Source organism: Xenopus laevis, chromosome 3L (genome assembly GCF_017654675.1).
Source record: "Xenopus laevis strain J_2021 chromosome 3L, Xenopus_laevis_v10.1, whole genome shotgun sequence".
Taxonomy (NCBI): domain Eukaryota; kingdom Metazoa; phylum Chordata; class Amphibia; order Anura; family Pipidae; genus Xenopus; species Xenopus laevis.
In genome coordinates this window covers 51,595,419-51,616,969 of record NC_054375.1, presented here as the reverse complement: position 1 = coordinate 51,616,969, position 21,551 = coordinate 51,595,419, and the positions used below count along the sequence as shown (strand labels likewise).

The 21,551-nt window shown below is 37.9% G+C and overlaps 1 protein-coding gene across 1 annotated transcript in view; it reads right to left on the bottom strand.

Annotated features, from left to right (window-relative positions):
* ppargc1b.L (peroxisome proliferator-activated receptor gamma, coactivator 1 beta L homeolog) overlaps nt 1–21,551 on the bottom strand; it is a 60,319-nt gene that overhangs the window by 999 nt on the left and 37,769 nt on the right. The window contains exons 2-11 of the mRNA XM_018252190.2: nt 15,946–16,113; nt 14,855–15,049; nt 10,872–10,988; nt 8,822–9,815; nt 6,863–6,893; nt 6,034–6,098; nt 4,917–5,643; nt 3,403–3,478; nt 1,155–1,273; nt 738–892 (exon numbers count right to left, since the gene is read on the bottom strand). Coding sequence (XP_018107679.1) covers nt 738–892; nt 1,155–1,273; nt 3,403–3,478; nt 4,917–5,643; nt 6,034–6,098; nt 6,863–6,893; nt 8,822–9,815; nt 10,872–10,988; nt 14,855–15,049; nt 15,946–16,113 — 2,647 coding nt within the window. The remainder of the gene's footprint in view (nt 1–737; nt 893–1,154; nt 1,274–3,402; nt 3,479–4,916; nt 5,644–6,033; nt 6,099–6,862; nt 6,894–8,821; nt 9,816–10,871; nt 10,989–14,854; nt 15,050–15,945; nt 16,114–21,551) is intronic.

The following is a 21,551-nucleotide window of genomic DNA, read 5'->3' as shown; positions in this document are numbered from 1 at the left end:
GTTGGGGAGCAACACACCTTGGGGTGCCAAATAAGGGCTGTGATTGGGTATTGTCCCTATGTGGACTGGCAGCCTACAAGAGGCTCTACTTGGCACTATACTTAGTTTTTATGCAATTAAAATTAGCTTGAAATTCAAAAATAAGCACCTGCTTTGAGGACCCTGAGAGCAACATGCAAGGGGTTGGAGAGCAACATGCTGCGCACGAGCTACTCGTTGGGGATCACTGGCATAAACCCTCCTCATGTCTATGAGAGTTTACTATGATTTTAGCATCATTTGCTCTTCCTAAATTTGTATTCCAAAATTATTGTTACATACATAAGCAGCCATTACAATTGTTGAGGAATTCCAAGCATGCTGAGTCCGCAGGCTGATTCCTTGAGCTTCTAAATGTAGAGGGTGCATAGAGCCAGGGAAAGGATTCAAGGAAAATCAGAGCCTCAAATTGTGATTATTGTAGGGGGAAACTGAATTCACTTGGACATACTATAAGAAAAGTGAGCCTTGATAGCAGGATAGCGAACAGACACTAATCCTATTTAATAGGTGAGCGTGAGTATAACAGTAGTGTAATACCAGGGTGTCTCCTGGAGAATTTGTGTGGTTGTTCATCTTTAGCTTAAAGCTAATAACATTGTGGTAGGCTACTTTTACAGTCATTGATAGCACCTACATTTCTCATTAATGCCAATATGGTCAATATAAGATTTGACATATGCGGTCAATAGTTTTACCTAGATCAGTGTATTTGGTCCAAAAGAAATGCCGGAGTCCCCCATAGCTTAACTGAAATGGGGGTTCGGTCCTTTTCCTCAGGGAGGCTCCTTTCTGTAGAGACAAGGCTGCGTGCTCTGAATCTCGATAGGTAATGAAACCACATTTCTCTCCCCTAAAAAAAAAAAAGGAGAAGGTTAATACCTGGAACTGCATGTCCCTGAGTGGTAGGGGGGGGAAATAAAATAAAACCAAAATCATTAAATGGGTATTTTATACCAGAAGGGTACGTCATATTCATACAGGAAATTGAGCTTTGTATATTTCTATTTATCATTCATTTCCATGCATTAATTCTAAAGAGGGCTAGGACAGCAGATACTACAAGCAGGTTTTAGCTTAAGAAAAGAACAAAAGAGCATTAATGGGTGGCTTACCTGCTTTTGCTAAGGACACAGCATTCGGTGATTTCTCCAAACACTTCAAACCTTCTCTTCAGCTCATTAGCACTGATGCTGTTGGAAAGGTTTCTGATGTAGATCATCCGCCCTTCACCCTACAAAGTGCACAGAACATGACTGCAGTTGCTCAAGTAGTAAGATGCTTGTTGCTACTATACTGAAGGATGTGTTGGCAGAATTCTCTTTAATCTTTAATTGTACATATATATATTTATGGGTTTTATATACACATTACATTCAAATCTTTATATGGCACCCTTCCAGCTAAATCTAGAATTTCCCTCTCGAATATTAATACAGAGAATAAAACAGGTCTATTTTTCCTAACAGAATAGGAAAAATAGAAATACTTTATTAAAGGGCATGTAAAGGCAAAAAAATAAAATCCCATTTTTACTTTCTTTAATGAAAAAGAAACCTATCTCCAATGTACTTTAATTAAAAAATGTGCCCCGTTTTTATAAGAAACCTGACTGTATGCAGTGAAGTTCTCCCTTCCTTTACTACTGTGGATAGGAATTGTCAGATGGTCCCTAACTGCTCTGCAGGGAAACAATCATACTTATCAACAGCATAAGGGGGGGAGCCCCCGCCTTACTTCCCAGCCATGCAGAACTCAATCAGCTTTGTTTATGACGATCCCTAAGCAGCCCAGACAACACTGAGCATGTGCACAGTCTTAGTCTTGCAAAGATGTTTAACAAAGTTACAAGATTGTGACCCCCTGTAGCCTAGCCAACTTTGAAAGCATAAATTATTTGTTTGATTAGGCTTGTGGTGCAATAAGTTCATGTTTATATTTAGTATACAAAATACAGCATTTCTCGACTTTACATGCCCTTTAATACACGTTACAGTTGCCAACAACCAAAAGTTATTCTTCATTTCTGGGCAGTATAACTATTTACAAATATAATTACTTTCAGTCTGTAGGGATTTTAAGGCCACACCAAGAATGAGCTACAATCGTTGGAAAATAATGCCTCTATGACTTACCATAGGGATAAAAAAAAAAAAATGTCTGTATTATGAGATCAGATAACTAAACAATTAAAAACTTTCATAAAAAAAGCTATTAACCTTCTGCACCAACAGATGAAAGCAATAAATATATCGGTGCAAATTAATGGTTTTCATTGGTGGTATCGGTCCTGTAGGGCTAAAGAACACCAGTAGTTGAGACTGGTGCCATCAGCTATTGCTAGTTATTTCTCCGCTGACACTAGTGGGAAGTGCAGTGCCTGTGAGTAGTTTCTATCCCACTATTATCATTGTGTGTGCTTTCAGGAAATCACTGTGGGTCTAGCTGGACACTCTGGGGCTACATTTGATGCTTCCCATTGCATTTATAGCAGTAGTGCATTTCGAACTACGCTTTAGAATAAACCAATGGTGCATTTTCTCATAAGAAAGAATATGAAAAATTCTATTTATTTCCTTACTTATCTACAGCTTTAGGGAGTGTGCACACATTATATTACAGCATATTTGTATTAGTGTATGCAGTACTGCATTATGCCAGTGGCATTAAGCCTATAAGAGAAAAAAAACTATTCAACATTTAATGAAATAGAAATCATGTATTAAGGAGCTGATGGTGTTACAATGTTCTCTTTATTGCAAATTAAATATGTACCTAGTAGCATTGTCATTTTAAAACACACTGTCGCCCATTTAAATTAGTGTGACTCCTGGCTGAGAACTTGCCTCGAAAATACATTATACAAATGCAATATACTGGAAACACACACTCGCTATACAATGTGCTTTACAATAAAAATGCAATAAAATGGACAGTCGGTAACTGAATATGAAATGTATAATGTATATATATCTATGGATACAGACAGCTTGCACTTGCAGGGCTGCAGACACTGAGGAATAAATTAGGAAATGCTAGAGCCATGTTGTGCTCCCCTAAGAGGCCTCATGTGTAGCGGTATTTATGGTGGTAGTAGTTGGGGATGGAGGTTGGACTTGAAAAACAGACAAAGAGCATACAAGGGGCCACACGCAATATGGCCGTCTTTCTGTTGTTCTGCAGAGCACACAAATGATCAGAACAACAGGAAGTGAGCTGCTCTTCACTTCCACAGCTCAACAACTAACAAAATCCGATCGTATAAGAGAAGTTGCACTGCACAAAGCGGAGCTGCGGAGAGATGTGCCTGGTGCTACATAAACAGAATTATAAATGCACATATGCTCATGGGACAAGACTTACCACTGCCTTTTCTCTTTTCCGTTGAATCTGCCTTTGGCTCGGCTGCCGGCTGCCTTGGTGTTCATTTCTCTCGTGCCTGTGTATGAAAAGATAATTTTCAAATTAATTTTCAAATATTTTTATTTTTGGAAGTTCAATGCCCAAAACCATATGCGCATTGCTATTGTTGCTGTTAACCTCGGGCTGGCCCTGTTCTTTATATTCCAATGGAAATTAAAATGAGATTTTGAAAGGAACTGACATCCCGCTGTGCAGATTTCCGAGCACATTATACCCTCAATGTAGGAAACTGCATAGCCTTTTCATTTCTTTATACTAGACTGAATCACAAATATTTGCCGGGTAAGCACATTTAGGATATTATCCAAAGCAAGAGAATGGGAACATTTAACTGCCATTTACTTTCAGTGTGCAAAACCAAGTCTGCAACTCAATAGGGTTTATTGTAACTAATCATCAATCTTTAGTGGCCAACTGAAATCATTGTTAAGTATTCCATTGCTTAAAATATCTGTATATAGTTATACTGACTCACGTAAGGCAAACAAAACAGAAGCTTTGGTCAATGCACCTTTTATTTCTAACTGAACAACAGTCAAGACAGGAAGCGCTTGTTAAAGTGACTATGCAGATTTCTTTCATACAATCAAATTATATTAATGGCATCAAATCTAGTATTAAAATGTAGAAATCAACTCTTCATAGAAACAAAAAAGAGATAAATGGCAGCGAGTGGTGTTCCTACTCTTTGGTATAAGGCCCTAGATAAAGGGTTGGTGTGTATGTATGGTTGAGAGGAAATGGCTTTCATTAAGGTAGGCACAGTATAAGATGGGAGAATCACAAGCTCCTGGAAGGAAACAGCCAGATTAGCCCTCTTTAGATTGGGGCAGAGCAGGAGGCCTCAGATAAGAGAAGAAGATGGTAGTTTTGAGGTAAGAGACCATCTCAGTGGTATATATGGAGAAGGAACCCTGTGACTAAGGACATACCTGTGAAATGGTGCATCTTGTTATGTTTTAAGGACTAATGTCCCTTGTAGCCTAAAACCTAGCCTTCCATTCTTGGATTTTATTAAGGGGTTGTTTCTTCAAAATTCAAAACTGCTAAAGCATACAGGTCTGTGTGTTATTTTACAGTAATATGATGCTGACAAAGGCCCTCTTCTAGGTAAAGTCTCTAGATTTAGTATACTGTTCTGAGAGTACATCATCTGAATGTCATCACTGAACTATGCAATCACTTCCAATGAAGCCTACCTTAACTCCATGTTTGGTCCTTGCAAGGTAGATAAAAATGCATGGGGGATTACCCATGCACAAATGAGTTTGAGGATTATATGTGCACTGGTAATCTAATTACTTACTTAGCAAGACCAAACATGGAGTATCTTAAAATTCCCTATTTGCCCTGTATGTTCAAGAAATAACAAAAAAAAATAATTTAGCATGTTCAGCTGAACAAAGCGTTATACTGTCCCCTTTAAGTTGTTTTACCAGTCCAGTAAGACCTACCTGAAAACCCTTGGTCTGTCTCTTGAGCTGTGGTGCAAGGAGCGAGGGCTCATCCGGTTCGGAGTGTAGCACTGAAGCTTAGGTTTGGGAGAGGAATTCCTCTCTAAACATATTTTGCCTCTAAGAGGAGAAAAGCAAACCTCATCCTCTACAGGTGAGTTGCATTCACTACCACTGTCATCAAAGACAGAGTCATATTGAGGGCTGTTATACAGTGTGTCACTCTCATCTTTAAGGTTCTGATCAGGAAAACCAAAGTGCTTTGTGAGGCTTGCTCGGATTTCATGGTCTTTTAACAGTTTGCTATCCTCTTTGAGAATCGCTTCTGTCTTTTTCTCTGCACTCCGCTGCTGCACTGGAAGAAATGTTTGCTTGGGCTTTGTCTCCAGACAACGCGGCAGATCTAAAGACCTGATTATTTTCCGTGGAAAAGCAGTCTCACATTTCCTGACCTGGCAATAATCATGGTCGCCAAAAGACCTGGAAAATGGCCTTTTTGTGCCCTGTGATTCGGCTCGAGCAGGAGGGTCTGAGGTTCGACTTAAATAAGCAAATAGCTCAGTTCTCTCTGGCTGTTTCTTTGCTGTTTTTTTGTTTATCGACCGATGCTCTTCAGTCACCTCCAGTTTGCAGCGAGTGCTGATTAGAGGTGCACTTTTCAAAGGTTCCGGCTTATACAGATCCTCTTCTGTGGGCTTGTATGGTGGGGTGGTGGGTGGAGTCAAGCCTTAAAAAAAAAAACATCTTGTCAACCAACCAACTTAAATGGAATATGTAGCCCTGGTTATAAGCAATGCATTTATTTATTTTATTGTTCTATACATGCTCAGTAAAGCATGTAGGCATAGAAAGCCTGTTTATTGGTTGTTTTTTGATGTGTAGAAGCTCCTGTAAGCTTTAACATTAATACACATGTAAAAGAATATAATAGAAGATGACACAGTAAGGCCATTTGCAATATTGACACAATTTGATGGCTGAAAGCCTGCTTACTAAAAGCTGACATTTTGAACTGAACGCGTCATCTCAGGCTCTCTCCCCCACTTACACAAGCTATTGATAAGTAGGGAAAGTCTGCACCCTAGCAAAGGCCACTTGAATGACAGAGATAAATTACCTGCAGTGCCGCAGAGCTCGACCGTAAGAGCTTGCTCAAAATTCCCACTCTCAAATGCCGAATCACTGCAAAAATAACAGCAACATAACCATAGTAAATGTGTTGGCATCTGAAAGTGTAGCAATGTTCAGGCACAGCAAAATCTGCCTGTGACTACTTCAATAAGACACAAGTGTTACTTCCACAGCCCACAAGGTGTCAGCCTCATAGTCCCTTAGCAAGTGCCTTAACACTCATTGTGCATTGTTCTTTTTATAGAGTACTTTTTAAAAGGTAGCAAGTACAGGCTGTTCCCTCAGGACTCGGTGTTCTCTCCCTGCCATTAGCAGATGGCTATGCAGCAGAAAATGGCAACAGACAAATGCCTGATGCAGTGAAAATGACTGATGCAGTAAATATCTCCCTCTCCAAATAACTTGCGCACAGCTATTCATGTTGCAGCTTTCATTGGGAAAGGCATCTTTGTCTGGTCTGCTGCAGTTAGAATTAAGCAAGCAGACATCTTATTGGATTGCTGTGGGTCACTACACTGGGACTAAGTTGCATAACCTCCAAACACTTTAAACTCTCCCTCTGCCCATATCTTGATTAAACAAAAAAAGAACTATGTAGAATGGATATGCATTGGCGCCAAGCAAATGTGTCAATGACTGCACCTGAGTCTAGATATGCTGTTCTAAAAATATGTAGGACCACAATATCTCAGCAATTTCTAGCTATAGGTCTAGTAAAATCATATTACAAGACAAAAACGTGTAAACAAAGGAAGCCTACCACTAAGACTATTGTGTAAATTATATATATATATATAATTGCAGGAAATTCTTACTTTTGGGATGGGAGAGGACAACTGGCATTATCTGTAAAGAAAGAGTAAATTTAGTAAATAATCAATACATTTATAGATGTAGAACTATATGCCCCATGTCTATCCCAGTATTTCATTAAAGCAAAAGTGATCATTTAGAGGCTCCAGATGTTTACTGGCTTTCTTTACCACTGAGCATTATGCATTTCCCCCACTGGGTGGCACTGAGGAATACAGTAATCAGCTGCCAGTTGCACTGAAGTGGAATACTTAGCATTACGTATTACGCTTTTTGCAAATTAACATATAACACTAAATATGAACTTAAATGCATCCACAATATGCCTGTATAATAAGTTTATGCAATTTTAACCCATTAAAACAAATTGTGCATTCTGCATGCTTAAAAACACAACCAAATGAAAACGCATGAATAAAAAAAGCTCATGCGTATGCAGAATCTGTAATGCAGTAAAAATGCATCAATCCCGTATCTGTGTTCAGAACCCTTAAGGTGGCCATACACAGAGAGATCTGCTCGTTTGGCAATGTCACCAAACGAGCAGATCTCTCCCCGATATGCCCACCTTGAGGTGGGCAATATCGGGCTGAGTGGATCGTGGGTCCTAGGGCCCAGCGATCGGATCTAACGATGGCCAACGGGTGGTCAGATTGTGGGACCGCATCAACAAACAGACTCGGCCACAATCCGGCGGGATTTTTAGTCCGGCCAGATATCGACCGGGGAAGCCCGTCGGAGGGCGCCATACACGGGCCAATAAGCTTCCGACTCGCCAGCTTTTATCGGCCCGTGTATGGCCACCTTTAAGAGGTTTTTAGTCAGTCATTCACATTAGTCCTTGCCCCAGTGGAGATTATCCTCAACAAACAAAAGGGTCAATTTTATGAGGAGCCAATTAAACTGTAGCATGACAGTATGTTTTTTGAGCAGAGTAGCCAGAAGATACCCAAACAAAGTGGTCCCCAACCAGTGGCTTGTGAGCAAAATGTTGCTCTCCAATCACTTGGATGTTGCTCCCAGATGCCTCAAAGCAGGTGCTTATTTTTGAATTCCAGGCATAGAGGCAAGTTTTGGTTGCATAAAAAACAGGTGTACTAACAAATAGAGCAAATACCAATAGTCAATCACAACCCATATTTGGCATCCCCAGAAACTTTTAGCATGCTTATGTTGTTCCCAAAATTTATTTAAATTTGATTGTGGCTCATGGGTAAAAAAGGTTGCAGACTCCAACAGGCAGTGTTGTGGTTAGCACTACAAAGCAGAAGTGCTAAACTCTGAACAACCGTGATGCCCACTACTAATCTGGCCAAGTTTAATCCATGCCTTGCAACCCTGTTTAAATATAACAATACCAGACATAGTATTATGTGAAAATGAATATATAGCCATGTGAAACATTGATTCAATCTTCCAGGACCCACGGAAGTCTAGGGAGACCTTTAGCTGATGAACCACAACTTCAACTATTCATTATCTCAAAACCAGTCAACATCTGTTGTTGCAATATTGTGTTTTAGGGTTCAGCAACACTGCTTTAGATACTACACTAGCCCCATGACATATACTTGCTATAAGGAGGTTGTTTGTGATTGTTATCTGTAGAGAATGCAATACAAAGGACCCCACATCAAACGAAAAAAGGAATATTTTGATATAGGATTCAGTTTTTGTAAAATACATGTTATTAAATTATATTATAGCAAGCATTTACCTCTATTTTCTGTCACCCCTATCAGCTAAACCAATCTTAACATGTAAATGCTAGAAAAAGCCAACACTACTGTACGGTCCACTGTACTTGCAGTTTCAATAAAGACAAAAACTGCAACCAAAGGGACCACTGCTGATTCCAAATCTTAATTATGATGTGAATATTGGATTCCATTAAACAGAGTGACCTAATTTTGACCCTTAATCAATAAAATATGCAATGATGCTTTTCTCATTAATCTTACCACTGGGTTTAAGTTGCTCGATAACACTGTCAATCTGTGCTTCATCCAGATCCCTTTCTTGTAAGAATTTATCTAAGGGATCCAGTAATTCTCCCACTTCCACTTCTGCCACGTCTCCTTCATCCCCAAAAGATTCGGTGGGCAAGCAAAAGTCTTCTGTTGCTGACAAGAAGTCTAGGTCAGCAGTACCTTGTGCCACACATTTTACTGGGGAGGTCTCATCATCAAAAAACCAATCACTGAATTCTACATTCAGCCTGCTTGACCTCCTAACAGCATATAAAGAGATTTCCTGTTTCTGGGCTGTTTTAACAGTCACATTTTCCTGAGTGGTATTTGCAGATTTCCCCAAATCTAGTTCACCTTTCTTGGTATTCCCCCTGGTCATATTACTGCCACACGAATCAGAGAAAGCTGCATATACAGGTTGTGCCAGCCGGTATGGTTTACTCACATCCCCGCAGATGTTCTTTGCTAGCAGTTCTTTTAAGATAGAAAACCTTGTACCTGCTGGCTTTGTCCATTTGTATTTACCAGCTGGGGGGCAGCTTACCTTGGCATTTCTAGAATCTAACTGTTTGCCTTGATTAGGACAGGAGTACGTTTGAAGAGTGGATTCCAATTTAGGTCTCTTAATGAGACTGTTACAATGCTGGTGTTTCTCATTAGTGAGCAGTTTTTTTACTGGAAGGCAGTAAGTGTGCATATAACGAATAAGGTCCACGACTGCACGCTTCTCCTTTTCACAAGTAAACTGTGGTTTCTGCTCTTCTGGGGGTGGTGTTAGTAAAGTGTCCAAAGCTTCATCCTCACTATGCTCCTCTTCTTCATTTGAGTCACTGTCTTCTTCCTTTGTACAGTCCTGGCTGTTATCCCTGGAAAAAGAGGTGGCCTGTGGAACGCATGGAGTGGATACTAAGTGCTTGTGCAACTCTGTACAGCTTCGGTTCTGAGCTTGGGGAAACCCAGAGGGTCTGTCTGTTGGGCTCTCCACCTGTAGATTTGAAACATTGGAATCAGTGTCATTGGTGTGTGCGAGTATACCCACTTGCTATTTACTCATTAAAGGAATGGTTCACCTTTAAGTAAACATTTAGTATGTTACAGAATGTCCTATGCATAGCGACTTTGCCATTGGTTTGTATTTTTTTTTTTTTTTTTTTTATAGTTTTTGATTTATTTGCCTTCTTCTTTTGCATCTTTCCAGCTTTCAAATGGGGGTCACTGACCCATCTGCCAGGCAACAGTTGTATTGTTATTGTTCCTTTTGTTTTTATTACTTACATGTTTACGCAAACCCTCCTCTTTTCATATTCCTATCTATTGATCAAACCACTGCCTGTTTGCTAGGGTAAATTTCACCCCAGCAAAAAAAACATATAAATTAAAAAATGAAGGTCAATTGCAAATTGGTCTAAACGTTAATTAAAAGTGAACTAGCCCTTTAAACATGATAGCATACAAGGGTGTCTCCTTGACACAAAAAATAGAATACAGAGTGTATATATATATATATATATATATATATATATATATATATATATATATATATATATATATATATATATATATATATATATATATATATATATATATATATATATATATATATATATACCCTACAAAAGGCCTTAAAAGCACACAAGATCAAATATTGAGGACTAGACTGTCTTATGGAACAAAGGGGCATGTTTACTAACATTGGAGATAAATATCTGGAGAGATTTCAAGAGATGTTGCTCATGGAAACAAATCAGCAATTAGATTTAAAAAGCCACCTATAACTTAGAAAACAATAGCAAATATCTGATTGGTTGCTATGGGCAACATATCCAGAAATCTCTCCAGATATTTATCTCCAATGTTGGTAAACATGCCCCAAAAACTTATATCCAGAATTTCAATATTGTATAAGGCAACCAGTGCCATTCTTAGTAATTAATTTATTTCCATAATCACAGAGGGGACCATCAAAATAAGTGAGTCATAGTAACCCTGTAGTAGGTACTTAAAAACAAGATTAATAAAATAAAAAAGCAGACATAGGTACCTTAGAGTAAGTCCGCTGTAGGCGGAATTTAGAAGTTCCCTGACGCCGAGAATTCCCATCCTTTTGGGTATTAGCAGCAATGGGTGTCTGTGCTGGAGAAAGCAGCAACTTCTTAAGCTGGGAGAGATAAAGGGAAGACACGTCAGAGACCATACAGTATAAAAGACAAGAAGTATAACCACACACATATACAAACACCCATTATTATATGTAAAGAAAGAGAGATCTATCCGCCGTTAATCCAGAGCGACTTGATTAATTGAGCATGGAAATGTTAACGCCAAAGATGACTCACTGATATAATCATTTAATTAAAAGGCACAATTATAATGGTACTTCTATACCTAAACAGCAAAGGTTTATCTTTCTAAATAATATTTTAATATAGTCTACAGTCACACAGGTAAAGTTTAGAGCTGAGCTTAAATTTAGGGAAATGTCTAGATATTTGAATAACGTCCTTCTATGCAATAACCATTCAGTCAATGTTGGCATTCGGTGGATCAGTGTAACTTGCTAGTCCCTTAACAAGATCCAGCAAGAGCAATTTGGTTAGTGACTTATATGAATAATGTATGCATTGAATGAAAAGCCAATAGCAATAAGCCACCTGGAACAACATTTGCTAAACTGCCACCTGTTTTCAGCAAATGCCTGTTCCTTGCAAGGGTAACGTCTCTCCATAATGTAATGCCCTGTTTGACATTAAGGGGCAGATTTATTAAGGTTCAAATTGGAAATTCAAATTTTGAAGTTGAATTTTTGGTCAAAACTCACAAATTAAAGTTGGAAATAATCCAAACTTGATTAGAAATGTATCATACCTGGACCCTGGGAACAATTCGAATTCGACTATTCGCCACCTAAAAACTGCCGAGTTCATGTAGAAGTCAATGGCAAAGGTACAGTGACCCATTCGAAGATGTTAATAGCCTTCCTGACATTCGAGTTTTTTTCGGAGAAAAAAACTCTATTCAAGTTTAGTCTAATTCGATTCGCGTTAAGTCAAATTTGATTTGAGTTTTCGGGTCTAATATTGGTTTGAGTTTTAGATATTGGAATTTTTTCATAAATAAGATACTATTCAAATTTTAAGTTCATTTGAGTTCATTGAAATAAAAAGAAAACATTCACCCTTTGATAAATCTGCCCCTAACTTTGTGTAAGGTGAAATAGAGAGAACATAAACCCTAAATAACATTGAAAACTTAAAGGGAAACTAAATCCATAAAATGCTTCATGCTCCTTCAGTACAGTGCTACAGCACTTGTAGAACTTTTCATGTACAGCAAAATAATGCAATATAACCTTCCTCAGTCTTCTCCCCTACTCTTCCCAGCTCATATAATACCTAATATCATTACAATATTGGAGTGCCTAGATGGGCCCAATCTTTGGACTTGAAAAAACACATTTTTTAGAAGCTTCACCAAGGCAGAAATGATAAGGTTGGTCACATGAGCAAGGCCTGAATGACCGAAACAGAAGATCTAGGCATGGCCAGTGCTAAGTTGCATGGATGATGGAAGTGATAGTTAGACCATTTTTGGGCTCTAGTTCCCATTTAAAGGGAATTGTTATTTACAAGCATTATATAATCTGGGATTTGTTTATCAGAGCAAACCTTGCTATTGGTTATTTGGTGGGTGGAGGGTATCTATCTATCTATCTATCTATCTATCTATAATGGAGGTCCCCAACCTTTTTTACCCGTGAGCCACATTCATATGTAAAAAGTGTTGGGGAGCAATGCAAGCATGAAAACTGTTCCTGGGTGGTGCAAAATAAGTTATGTGATTGGCCATTTGGTAGACCCTATATGGAATGGCAGCCTACAGGAGGTTTGGCAGTACATATGTTTTTTTATGCAATTAAAACTTGCCTCCAAGCCTAGAATTCAAAAATTAGCAGCTGCTTTGAGGCCACTGGGAGCAACATCCAAGGGGTTGGTGAGCAATAGATTGCTAACGAGCCACTGGTTGGGGATCACTGATCTATAATGTATCTATTATATCCATCAATGATAATCTATCTACAAACATAATGTATATACTGTAATGTTGGTACCTGTGCAGGACACACAGCCTGGGAGAGACTTTATATCTGATTGTATAGCTATTGCTAAGCAAGTGCTTCTATCCACAAAGCACTAGTGCGATGCAGAAGAGGCTGTGCACAACTATGAAACGTGTACTTGTCAACTGCAGGTTATAAACGAGGGCTGTCTTTAAACAGAGAAAGGTATCAGAGCAACAGAGCAAGCAGGGCCCTCATAGAGAACCAGACACACACCATGACTTTGTACTGCAAGCTCTTAAGTGGATGATTGCCCTTTTTTTTTTAATCCTTGAATAATAGATGACATTTTTCATGGATTCTACAATACTTGTGCAAACCGACTACAATCAGGGTCTTAAACTTATTTTTCTTCTATAAATTTACACAGAACATATTCTTCTCCAGTTGGTATACCAAACAATAAAACGAGGAAGAAATGCTCAGTAGAGTCAAGGCAGGTGCACAGGCATGCAATGGGAAAGGATCGGTTAACTCACTTATTTTCTTGTTTGTATCTGTCAATCTGCATTGACCTATCTTGTCTTGTTCCAAAGGCTGCACTGGAGCAAGCTAATGGTTTGTTATACACAATTCAATAACATAATTTAATAGCTGCACACATCCATTTGATAAACTAATTATCTTCACAAATTTGCCAGATTGGGTGAAATAACAGTAGCGCTATCAAAAGCAGAGCCATCAGCAAACTGAGTGTTACAGTAACATGGTAAACATTATCTACAGTTCAGTAACTGATAGTGGCCAAAGGAGATGTCAACCTAAAATCTAAAAATTTGTAGAATGGTTCTGCGCTTGCAATGAATTAAATGCAGCATGTACCTGTCGTGCTTACTTATGGCAATTGCTGTAAGGAATCTTGATATATTACATATCTGAATGCTCATTCTCTTGGAGGGGGCTTCTAAATTTACAGGAATGAACCCATTGCTTTCAACCAATGTGTTCTTTACAATGATCATAAAGAATGAACTTGAATGAATGAGGCTGTTGATAGCATTAGACACATGATTGGAGAACTGGATTATGGGATACAAAGTTTTACTTGGGAGTGGATAGGGGGGTTTAAAATTGACTGTAGATACACTGTTAGAGGGGTATAGATGTTTAGACCGAGTCTGGCTTGAGGAAAAGCTATTTTGTAAACATGTAAGTTCTTGAAAACGGTACACAATTGTCTAGGGACTATATAAGAAAGTTATTTTATTTTGGATTCTCTATCTAATGACAAATTTTCACTTTTTGATTAACCTCACCTTTAATCATTCATTTGTCTACGTCATTTAACATAATGAACACCAACATCAGATCAGTTGCTCTGGCTAACTCTACCGAAGCAAATGTCCCAATTACTACTAAACACCCTAATCACTACCAAAGAGGCTTTCTGTTCTTCGTAGTTCCAAGAAGAGCTGAATTAACATTAACTCGTTTGTGAACTGATTTTATAGCTCCTTCAAACATTTTGGCACTTATTTGTGAATAAGTATTGCCTTATTCCCATAAAGGCAGCCACATTGATAAGTTTAGATGTGGTACATGTCATATTAGGTTGGGTTATAAAACATAGTTTTGAATTCAAGGTTTCTATAACTTAAGATGCTGGTGTCTGGGAATGAATCTTTACATAACCCGAAAAAGTCACTACACCCATACACATCACTTCAACATACAAATTTAAAAAGAAGTGCTGTGATTTCAGCCTCCAAAAAATGTATTTGTATTTTGTCGCCCTGTATAAATATATGGAAACATTCAAATTACATATACAACATATGGATGAGTTTTGTATATTTTTTAAAGCCTTAAATGAAAAAATTCAGACCTTTGTTGCCTATCATACCCATGCAGGCGGCTATTCAGGGCCTCATCCATTTCCACCTTAAACAGTAGGAAGTGGTTCTTACTATAGACAGCTCATCTTCACTTTCGGGGCTCATTGGGAGTTCAGCTAGGCTGGGTTTTGGTGAGAGGACAGGTAATGGGCAGACGTTCTCATCTCCCGAAGATACGAAGGCAGAGAGGCTGATATCATCATCATGAATATCATCCAGTGTCTGTGTAAGTGCCGCCAATAAGGCCTCATTTTCACTGTCTATGATCTAAAAGAAAATAAAAAATATATATTAATGTTGTGACATTAATTTTAAAAAAAAATAGCTTGGCTTCTATGAAATCATTTGTAAAGGGATATTCTTAATGGTCATTCTTGGTTACTGCATAACAAATACATTAAAAACATGAAAATATATATGGTCAGACATGGTGGCCAGGATCTTTTGCATTTCATTCTTGGACAGCCCTATACACAATGTGTTACTTTCTAGACACACATATGTTGGGCATACCTACATTAACGTATTGGTATACATTATTAACCTTAAGGATGAACACTAATGAGTTAACCTAAGGATGTCCATCCTATGATCCTGTTAAAGTAAAACTTCCGGCATTTCTGGTAAGAAAAAATACCTATAAAGCATTTATGTACCAAATGTTATAATTCATATTGTGGACAAATACCTACACCGTTCTGCTTTGTCTGTAAAATGATTCACATTGGAATGATACTTTGCAAGAACGATGACAGTTTTTATTGGCTGGTGGCACAAGATGTTTTCTACAGAAGTATATTAGCACAAGATAGATCACTAGTAGTGGCAATGAAACAAGTTGGGAACTTAGGTTTCATGTTTAGCACTCATGTCTTCCAACTTTATGTCTCCCACTGGATAGATGTCTTAAATCTGGCTCTGACGTAAGAACATCGAAATAGAATCGATTGATTATCCCATGAAGAGGAAAGCATTTGCTTTTGTAAATCGCTCAAGGCAATGTTATTCCGAATCTGGATTTTTTTTTTAGAGATTATATTACATTCACTAGTTATAAACTGAATTTAACCTGATTTATATATCCCTTCATGTCCAACACTTTAAAATACTCCTTGAAAAAAAATAAAGCTCCAATAAACACAATTAAAGCTCTATTAAAATACCTGTAATAACTCTGAGTCGTCAGTGCTGTACTGGCTAGATTCATTTTCTGAGTGATCGTTATACCACTGCAGCTCATTAAAGCAAGTGTTAGAGTCAAAATCACTCGCATCCAACTGAGACAGATCGATCTCAGGGAAGTCCAATGAAAGAGGTTCCACGCCAGGTACCTGCAAGACAGATCAAAAACACACATTGATGACAAATGAAAGTAAAGAGAGCCTTTACAATTGAAGACATCATTTATATGTGGCCAACAGCAATACAGAGGACTAGCTTACTTGTTTGCTCTATGTATTACACTTGTAGTAAATACACACAGTATTTCTTTAATTCTGAATATTAATAATGACACTGTAGATTAAACTGAGCACCCCCCCCCCAGTCAGAAGCAGTTCCCTAGTAGGTTATAATAGTGTTTTAAAAATAGGAGCAGTTATGGGACTTTGAAAATGTAACATCAACATCTTATTAAACAATGGTCAGCATTTAAGTAAGTAGGTCACCTCCTGCAGCACCAGCCATTTTAAAAAAAAAAAAAAAACTATATCACATCTCCATATATTTTTACACTGGTTATTAGCATTTTGCAAAGGTTCAGAACATATGGATCTCACTGGTTCATTTTTTGGCCTGGCTTGGTGCCATTTTGGTTTCTAATGCAAATCCCTTCCACTGCGCATCTGCAATAAAATACAAGGAGTTCATTCTGTTTTTCCCAGCTAACAGTATAAAATGTATCATGTTTTCATAAGTTTGAAAACCAATTTGATTTTGGGAGAACCGTAAAGGGAAAAAAAAGCCTGAGAATCAATCAAAATTAGGTTTGTCTGTGCACATTAGACACAACAGAGGACTCAACAGACAATAATAAATCAGTTCAATAAAGATGATCAAATTCAACACCCATTAGGAAATGTTTTCATTACTTTGATTAAAGAGATGTTTCACATGGGAATATACATTTTACCATTTCTCATCTTTCAAAATTCAGAGTTTAATGGAGAAGCAGCTCAGGAGCACACATTTCCCAATACCTTGTTAAAACACCCCCCTGCCTGTTGGACTGAGAGCCAGAGCTAACCCTCTTCTTGGAGATGAACCCTACACCTACTGTATATAGTGTGGAGCTTCATGAAGTAATCTTTACAGGAAGTTCTTGCTTAATGAAGCTTTCACCTTATTTCACCTATTTAGTGTTTTTTACAGTGAGAGCTGTGAAGATGTGTAATTCTCTCCTTGAATCAGTGGTACAGGCTGATCCATTAGATAGCTTTAAGAAGGGGTTAGATAGTTTTTTAGCAAGTAAGGGAATACAGGGATATAAAAGGTAGCTTATAGTACAAGTTGATCCAGGGACTGGTCTGATTGAAATCTTGGGAGTCAGGAACGTTTCTTTCCCCTCTGAGGCAAATTGGAGAGGCTTCAGGTGGGGTATTTTGCCTTCCTCTGACTCAACTAGCAGTTAGGCAGGATATATATATATAGATTATATATATATATATATATATATATATATATATATATATATATATATATATATATATATATATATATATATATATATATATATATATATATATATATATATATATATATATATATATATATATATATATATATATATATATATATATATATATATATATATATATATATATATATATAAATATATATAAATTGATGGACTTGTTATGGAGGGGGGTAATAGTGTGGATACATTTAATGAACTAATTGTCCCTCGTACACAATATAAGGCAGGAGCTTTATTTATTAATTTACATACACTACCATCAAACAGTTTGGTAGTCTACACAGTAGTGGGCTGATTGTAAGTATCAAAGAAAAAATAACTCTACTAAGGGCATTTCGGGGAGATTTAATCACCTTGTCTTCCCTCACTCTTGCGCTGGCTAAAATGAAAAATTGACGGCACTAAGCACACACAGCGATTCATTTTCCAAACTCGTCCGAAGTTTCCTTGTGAGGCCAGGCAACTAAATATCCCCGAAACACCCAGTGTGACCTTACCCAAAGACTTTGGGCAGGCTGGGAGCCATAAAACTTTCATCCCATGGGCATCCAGGTGGATAGCCCAGACATTATAAAAAAAGGCAGAGGCATATATGATGTTTACCTTTATTGTATAGTTAATGGTAGATTACACATGCTACAATGAATGTAAAATAATGATATATGGTGTGTTTATTCAGTCTCTGGTGCCTGTTTTTAATTAGCCCTCTGTCTTGACATCAAAGGGGTTAAGCTTTATTCTACTACTAACAAGGGGAAAATGTTGATCGAGCAGTGTTTTGTGGATCATGTGATGTGCGGAGAGGATGGTTGGAGTGCGTAGGACTTAACTGCATGCTCTGGGAACATAGCTAAATATATCACTCTAATTACACTAAGCAGCTGGTACCTACAGTGATGTTTTCTTCTTCACTCTCACTGATAGCCGGCAATGCCTAAAGCTGAAGACAATGAATAGTTTTTTGTAAGCGTGGAAGGTCCTCTGGACAGCATTTCAAGGCAGACTGGTCAAGACCACTAAACATGATTTCTGTTTGGGTTGGCTACATTTATTACTAAGGCTCTGCAAATGGGGACACCCCAAATGCTGCTTTGTTATTTGGATCCTAGTACAGGTACAAACAATTACTATATTATACAGGTAAACCTGTGGTTAAATCCAAGTACTTTATTTTGAAAAGTCAATAATAGGACAGGAAACAATATGTGTATGTAATAAGCATGTGTGTGTCTTGGTCTTTTGAGTTAAGAAGAAACTAAAGCTAAAACAGTCTGGTCACCACAAACTAAGCCCAAGGATTTCAAAGCAGCTGTGCCTTTCATGACGCATTATAATCAATTTAAAAAAAAAAGTACCTAATCACTAACAATCGAAGTCATTGTTTCAGGGGCTCCACTGACGTGAGCAGATTTTAGAATCTGTTGTTTAGAAGAACTATAGGCGATTATGGCCATTTTGAAACTGACAACTTATCCATTACCCTTCAGAGTTCCCAATAGCTTTTAGCCTCCATTTAACATTCAGTATTAAAAGAATACCTTGCTTTGTAGGTATAAATGTGCAAGCTCAGAATGCTGTTATCAAAGAGTCTAAATATTGATATAGCAAAGCATTTTCCTGAATACTGCAGCCCTAGTAGCTCTGAATGTTCTACATTAGTCTTTGTAAGAATCCCCCACTCAGCTCAATTATAACCCCAAAATAGGCATCTAAATATATCTTTGCTGCTTTTGTTCAAACCGTGACGAACCTTTTTACACATGAATAAAAGATTGTGAAAAAAATATCCCGGTATGAGGGGGTTTAGATCACATAGTATTCACAGGGAAATACAAAATGGTGTTCTATTTCAGAAACTTTTACTTTTGATTAGTAAATGGGAGTAAATGGACCATTAGGTCACTTACTACCGACTACAAGTGGAATTTAAGCTGTGCCAATTTGAGAAACTATATTCCTTGTATAACACTTACAATTTTCATTTCATAATCATTGATTTCGGCCTGTGTCTATAGATTGCACATATGTACAAAAAACACAATATAGCACCAATTAAAACAAATGCAATGCACATGAAACCCTGACTGTTCCCTTTGGATAAATGCCCATTCATTTCATTGTGTTCCTATTATTTCCTTGAAAATGAAAGCCAGCTGAACTTTGTACCAATCTCTGAAATGAGTTGTACAACTACTTATCATTATATGATGCAGACATACCAGTCAAGCTCCAGGCTCAATATCAATAATTCATCTTTTTTATTTATTTCTTTATTTAATACATATGACTCCGTGTCCCAATCTCCAGGTTCCTTATCCTCTAGGGTCATAGCTCAAGTCCATAAATAGATCTGAGGTTTTTTCTTGATGGAAACAGTAGTTATGAAACTGTATGGCCAAAACCAAATATAATTTTAGTACAAATCTATTGCAAGCAAGAAGCTAAATGAAGATAATAGTGGCCATACACAATACAGATTGTCACCCTTTGCGCATCACCAGGGTAAGACTTTGGGGCAAATTCACTAAGATTCGAAGTTGCGCCAGGCGCAACTTCGCCGCACTTCGCCAGGCGTATTTTCGCCAGCGCTCCGCAAATTCACTAAAATCCGAAGTTGCGCACAGGGGTAGCGTAAGTTTGCGAAGTTGCGCTAGCGTTGATTCGCTAAGTAAAGCGAAGTTACGCTAGCGAAGGCTAATTTGCATACGGCGCCAAACTCAAATTTCAATGGAGGAATACGTATCAGCACTACAAATGGCTAGAAAAGCTTCAAAACATCAAATAAAAATTTTATTTTGCCCTACACATGTGCCCACTGTCTAGGTAAGTTGCCATGAGTCAGGAGATGTAGGGGGGAAGGAGGGGAGCCCCAAAAAAATTTTTCGATCTTTTTCAGCCTAACACCCATAATGGAGAAAACACGCCAGCGTTTTTTGGGACTTAGAAAAAATTTTGACTTTTTTTGAAGCAATCCCTATCTACTCTATTGCGCTTCGCCTGGTCTGAGGTGGCGAAGGAAGTCTAGCGTAAAAGGTAGCGTTCAGTACACTGCGCGCCTTAGTGAATTTGCGTAGTTACTTCGCTAGCGAAAATTCGCCAGGCGTAAGGGTGCGAAGTAACACTAGCGAAACTACGCCAGCGTTTGTTAGTGAATTTGCGCAGTAACGAAAATGCCAAACGCTAGCGAATTAACCCTAGCCTTCGGCGCTTAGTGAATTTGCCCCTTTGTATTTTTTGGTTTTTACAAACTTTGCTGAAAACACATTGAATTTTCCCACCGCCAAGGACAAATATAATATAAATCAAACAAGAAAAAATGATAATGTGTATTTATATGGACTTCAAGTTACTATTAAAAATAATTACTTGTTGGGTTTTCTTTATATACGACTACTGACGTATTCGACAAGAAGGTGTAAACGCAAAGCCAAGCAATTCCTTGTGTGATAATGACAGCATTATACATTTTTTGTCTGAAAATTAAGACTGACTACTTTTTTTTTTAAGAAGTAAAACAGATTGACTGGCACAAAATCACGTGGGCAGCCCTGAGATCTACCCTTCATTTATTCAGTCATGCAATACATACATTTGTCTTATTTGTCTATTCACCACTAAAACTGGTGAGTGCGGTTGCTCTTTCCTATACAATCACTTTTTTCACACATTTTAAGGGAGAGCCATAAAAATATAGTGGAATCAAAATCAAACATATGATTATGAGACAAGTGGAGTGATCAGTCTGAAGCCACATTCTGGGTAAGAACCATCTGTTTATGACTGATATATATCTGATTCACCATTCAGTGATTAGTAGGTTGATAAATTAATTTCCTTCAAGGGGAAGTTGGCCCCCTGCTGCACCAATAGGACATATGTGGTTTCTATTCAGCATGCAACATATATTGTTCCCTTGTAGGGAATCTATCCCCCCCAAGCCCAAGCACATGCAAGGTAAATCCCTGTACCTAATGTTTCTGGCATTTGATAGTACTTGTAATAATTAGAAAAACAAATGGCTGATTATCCACCTACAGCTGTTGAACAACAACTCCATTTGGCTGGGAGGTCTTT